At 42.1% G+C, this 6,000-nt stretch overlaps 1 protein-coding gene across 1 annotated transcript in view; it reads left to right on the top strand.

Annotated features, from left to right (window-relative positions):
• The window catches only part of SLC22A3 (solute carrier family 22 (organic cation transporter), member 3), a 28,832-nt gene that overhangs the window by 13,215 nt on the left and 9,617 nt on the right, over positions 1 to 6,000 (top strand). Inside the window, exons 3-5 of the mRNA XM_010161849.1 lie at positions 77 to 231; positions 2,971 to 3,136; positions 4,327 to 4,444. Coding sequence (XP_010160151.1) covers positions 77 to 231; positions 2,971 to 3,136; positions 4,327 to 4,444 — 439 coding nt within the window. The remainder of the gene's footprint in view (positions 1 to 76; positions 232 to 2,970; positions 3,137 to 4,326; positions 4,445 to 6,000) is intronic.

Consider the following 6,000-nt stretch of genomic DNA (forward strand, 5'->3'; position numbering starts at 1 on the left):
TTGAAATGAGATGACAGGAAAGAAAATAATCTTTGTGTCTTTTCATGATTTTGACTTTCTTTTCCTTTTTCAACAGATATGGCAGAATCCTCATCTACCTGCTCTCCTGTCTCGGGGTTGGGATATGTGGTATTATAGTGGCATTCGCACCAAACTTTACTGTATTTTTGATCTTCCGTTTTCTCCAAGGGGTGTTTAGCAAGGGAACCTGGATGACATGCTACGTGATCGGTGAGAGCGGTTATCTTCTTTCTTTTCTGGTTAGGAAAAGTGAGGGACTTTTGGATGACAAGGAGTCTGATTACATCTGCTCCTGATAATACTTTTTCCGGGGAACAAAGCACTGGCCCTGGGCTCAGCAGGCAATGAATAACTGAAGTGCATCCTAGTTAATGCACTTGTCCTCCAAGACAAAGTGCCTGCATGCAGATTTTAACTTGGCATCATCCACAGTCTGGGCTCATGACTGAACTGAATGTTTGGAGAAGCAGTCACTGGCCTTTGTCCAGACCATGCTAGGGACTTTATAGCAGCCAAACAGTATAATGTTTCTTTACCTGGCAATGTCTGCTACTTTACTGGTAGAGGGGTGGTCTCTGATAAAGGCAGCAAGTGCAAACTCTTTCTGATATCCAGGACTGGTGTAGAATGGAAATGAGCGTAAGTGTACATGCCTACCTGACCTCATAGGATCCCATGGAGAAGAGAGGGAAGAAGTAATGCATGAGGGCAGGCTAACAAGAGTGAAATGTTTTGCAGAAGTGTCCAGGCTCTTCTTTCGTACTGGTCACTGTACTACTCACATATGCCTGTGAGCAGCTGCCCATAGGCAATTTGGTAGCAATACAACACTTTCTGTTGATGTTAATATGAGGACTTTTATGGCTGTCTCATCTAGGGACTCCATTGGAAAGGGAGTAAAGTAAATAATTAAGAGGTGTAGGAGTGAAATGTGTATATATAAAGGTTTTGTTATTACATAGAAAATCACCAAGATGATCAAAATGTATAGAGCAAGTCCCATATAAGCTGGATACACAAACAAGGACATGTCTAACTTCAGCATAGTTTGAACATCATCCCCAGATGCTCAGAGGAGTTAACTGTTCTTCCTCACAGGGAGGTCTGACACTTGGATGGCTGCTCTTCATTCTTTAGTTGGGAGGCTTTGCTTAGTGCCAGGCTGGACACCAGGGTCCATATTAGGTTATTTTTTCCTGAAAAGGGAAAAGGAAGGGAAGCTTTTTTAATAAATAACATCAAAACAGCATGGGATCCAGATATTTGATAGGTTATAGTCATGGCCCAGTGATTAAGCTCCTCGCATAGCAAGCTTACTTTTTGTGAGAAAAGGGTATTGTTGTGGCATCTTGAATGACTGCCAGGCTCAGAAAGGGAAAGTCATCTCTAGAGCATGAACTAGCATGACACTGAGGAAAGCATCCTACCAGAGATGAGGCTTAAAAAGATTGAATCTTAAAAAGATTTGCTTAAAAAGAAAATCGGTAGTCTCTGTGATAATCTAACACACAGTGATAACATCATTATGTAGTGCAAAAATTTGTCCCATCACTGTCGTCAGTGAGGCCTGTGACAATCTTTTAAAATCCCTGGTGGAATTCGGATGAGTGAGGGCAGAATTGCAACCAGATGTAAACAGTTACAGTGGGACCTGGGAACACTATGGTGAGGTATGTGCAAACATACCTGACAGCCCTCTCAGCTTCTAAAACCCAGAAACACCTAAGTTTTCTGGGCCAAGTTACACTGCTGAGCAGCTCAGGTATGAGATACCACATCCTGAGGGATGATGTATTACTGCAAGCCCTAAGCATGGTGCTTAATTCTTGGAGAGAGTGATTCCATCTAAATCCCTTCAGGGATCCAGTCTTATGTCCCAGGATCACGCAGAGTATTTACCAGCATAACATCTTTTAAGAAGCATATACAGATCATTGGTTTGGTTGAACCAAGAGGCTGTTTGCCATGAATAGATCTCCTAAGCTACTGGTCTGTGCTTCAGAACCACAACAGGCTGACCAAGAACCTCTCTTGGCTTTTACACATAACTCAGCTCTGTGCAGGTCAGTGCTGAGAAGTTACCTTTCAGCAGTAGAGTTGCTCCTGAGCCATGCAGGCATGATGAATAGACAGTAATAATAGTAATGGTGTCATATGTCTCTGCATTGCAAAGTGAAACAAATCACTGTTACTTGTAAAATTGTGTCTCCTTTGGTGAAATGAAATGAAATGAAATGAAATGAAATGAAATGAAATGAAATTCTGTGTATTATAAATGGAGGTAAAACACTCTGATTTTACTCTGAAGGCCAGGTAGTGGTGACATTTTTGAAACAAACAAAAGATACTTATTCATGCATTGCTCATCTCAACTGTGGATCTCATGGCCATGGTATATTGCCTGAAATATGGGCTTACATGGGTTTCAGAAGTGATTAGACACATTCACAAAATAAAAAATCCACCAAAAGATTAAAAAACCCAACAAAGGCTATATTTGTTCTAGTAAATAAAATAAACTGTGGACCATACCTTAGGAACCAGCATGGTATGGCTAACTCTTCCCTACAGATGCCTTGTCCATATTACCTGCTAGGAGCAGCCCCTGCCTGGAGGACCCTCTAGTCTGGGGCATGGGCCAAAACTGTGCCAGGGATAGTGCTAATAATTTACCACTAAGCATGATCATGATACAGTCTCAAACCCATGTTTTAGCCCTACTTAATTCATTAGTAAACATGCAGTCAGAAACCCCTCTAGCTGAAGAATGGTGAGTGAATTGATGAGGAGGTGTCACCTGTGTTTGCCCTGGACCGCTTTGGTGGCATGCTTGCACTGCTGAAGGCAAGATGCTGGGCTAGACATGATACAGTATTATCCTTCCTTATGTTCCACCACTAATATTTTTCTTGTTTCTGTGTTGTTTATTTTGGCTTTTGCTCTGCTCAGTGACAGAGATTGTTGGTTCTGACCAGCGGATCGTTGGAATCGTGATTCAGATGTTCTTCACCCTGGGAATTATGATTCTCCCTGGAATTGCATACTTGATTCCCACCTGGCAAGGGATCCAGCTGGCCATTTCACTGCCCAACTTCCTCTTCCTGCTCTACTACTGGTAACGTTGCAGTCATTGCTATTTGAGCACCCTAAGACTCCTGCTGTGGTCCCAAGTCTCCAGTGTGCAAGATGTTGTAGGTTAGGAAGAAGATATTTGCATATTGTTGATTTTGGCATTTTAAATATTTTTTTTGTGAATCACAAACATAGATTACTCTCCTTTTTCTGCCCAGGGTTTGCCTCTCTTTTCAGCCACAGCTGGTCCTTCACGGAACCCAGCTCTGCTCCTGTTTAGCCCAGGGCTGGATGTTTATCTGGTTAATTTGACCAAAGTTTGCTTTTCCCATCAGCCATGGGACTTCAACTTTACCTCTAATTGCATACTCAGTTCAGGCCTGAACTTACCCTACAGGTCCCATGAGTTGGGCAACACAGCCAATGAGAAAGTAGAGCACTGTACTGTGATAACTCTCAGTCCCAGTGGAGTACAGCCATCCTGTGGGATGGACCCAAATAACTAATTCACATACCCTCTTCCTGCACATCATTTCCTTAAACATTGCCTGCTGTGAACCTTTAAACTGTGAATCATCTTAACCCTAGGCTAGCAGAAACTGAAACACCAATCAGTAGTATTGCTTTGTGTTTGGTTTATAAAATACTTACACATTTGAGTGTGTGTGTGTGTGTCTTATAATAATAATACTCGTTTTTAGTGTTGACTTTCATTGTTCCTTGCTGTTCTACAGGCACCTGGTTTGCTTGTTGGTTAGCATACTTTTGACCTCCATTGTGCAAACACAGTAGTTAGATTTCTTAGTTTTTCAGCTCTGCAGCGTACTGATATAGTCGATTTTCTTCTTTCATGCTCACAAGGTTCAGGTATTTTACTTATAATGATAATACTCATTTTTAGTGTTGACTTTCATTGTTCCTTGCTGTTCTACAGGCACCTGGTTTGCTTGTTGGTTAGCATACTTTTGACCTCCATTGTGCAAACACAGTAGTTAGATTTCTTAGTTTTTCAGCTCTGCAGCGTACTGATATAGTCGATTTTCTTCTTTCATGCTCACAAGGTTCAGGTATTTTACAGGAAACTGACCAGAAAAGCTGTCAACTAAATTTCTGTATCCCAAAGACTGAAAAATCAGTGTGTTGGGTATTAAGCTAGGCAAAAGACAATGGACTTTTGTTTACTTATAATGTTAAAGGGCAAAGCCCCTATTTATGACTTCAGTGTTCTTACAGGGTGGTTCCTGAATCTCCGCGTTGGCTCCTGACACGCAAAAAGGGAGAGAAGGCATTAGAAATCATGCACAACATTGCAAAACACAACGGGAAATATCTCTCACCACATTACTCAGAGGTATTGTCATCTACTTGAGCTACATTTTTTTTTTTTTTCCTTAAACTTTCTCAATCTTTTGAAGGTTCAGTGGTGTTAAAATGCCTTCTCTTTATGTGTGGGCAACATTCTCAGAGTGTCACACCAGAACAAGATTGTCAGTCCCATACCTACTTTGTTAATTCCCAGAGGGTAAATGTGAACTGGCTGGAAACACATGGGCTGAAAAAAGAAGTTTTCAAAACAATGATGAATCAGGTCTTTCATTTGCAACACTCCTACCTTAAAAACTTGTGGGTAGTATCAGAAACTGGCCCGAGGGCCAAATTTTGTATTTCACAGCAGTTGCCATTTAATGCTACAGAGTGAGTGGAAACAGCAGGATCCACATCCCTGGCTCCTCTGTTAGAACTTCCTTTTACAACTCCAAGAGAGGATAATGTAGAAAATCAGATTTTAACTATAAATTTACTTCCATACCAATAAGGGGAAAATATGACCCAAATTTCAAAATAGGGGGAGCACTGACTGAGATCACTATTTACACAATAGGACAATATATGTTAGCATTATTGTGTCCTTTGACAAGTGGTTTTTATGGGACTGAAAGGACTGATGCGTTTCAAATGACACTGTGTGTCACTGCAGCATTTGCCTTGTTCCATGCTGGGTAGCATTGCCTGTCTCTTAGACCAGGTTTACCATTGCATTACCAGTTTGGTGATGACAACGTATGTGGGAAAGGTTCCTGTTCCGAAACAAACCAGGTCTGGGGCTTAAATGATAGCTATAGTGTCTTTAGAAATCATAATTTGAACTAAGGAGAACACCTGCAAATTGTTAGCAAACAGCAGCCCAGAGAGCTGCCTCACAGGCCCCTTCAGGTACTGGAAGGCTGCAATAAGGTCTCCCCGGAGCCTTCTCTTCTCCAGGCTGAACAAGCCCAACTCTCTCAGCCTGTCCCCATAGCAGAGGGGCTCCAGCCCTCTGAGCATCTTCGTGGCCTCCTCTGGACTCGCTCCAACTGGTCAATATCCTTCTGATGTTGAGGGCTCCACAGTTGGACGCAGCACTCCAGGTGGGGTCTCACCAGAGCAGAGTACAGGGGCAGAATCCCCTCCCTCGACCTGCTGGCCACACTTCTCTGGATACAGCCCAGGATGCGGTTGGCTTTCTGGGCTGCCAGCGCACACTGCCGGCTCATGTCCAGCTTTTCATCCACCAGTACCCCCAAGTCCTTCTCCTCAGGGCTGCTCTCTATCCACTCTTCACCCAACCCGTACTTGTGCTTAATATATATGTATGGTATATGTATAACATATATATACTACTTACATACTATATATATACTATTAATATACTATACGTCTTAGGATACATGACTAATGGACTAATGATTTTATGAAGTCAGAACTGGATCTATCAGCAGAGATGAGTATGCTGAAATATACATTTCCACAACCATCTGATTTATTCATAAGCAACTTGTTCAAGTGCTATATTGTTGCTATAACGGCATTTCTATGAATGTTATGTTGCTCAGGGGAGCACACAAAGGTTAATAATCAGGAGGGGGG

This window comes from Eurypyga helias, unplaced genomic scaffold (assembly GCF_000690775.1).
Source record: "Eurypyga helias isolate BGI_N326 unplaced genomic scaffold, ASM69077v1 scaffold1172, whole genome shotgun sequence".
Classification (NCBI taxonomy): Eukaryota; Metazoa; Chordata; class Aves; order Eurypygiformes; family Eurypygidae; genus Eurypyga; species Eurypyga helias.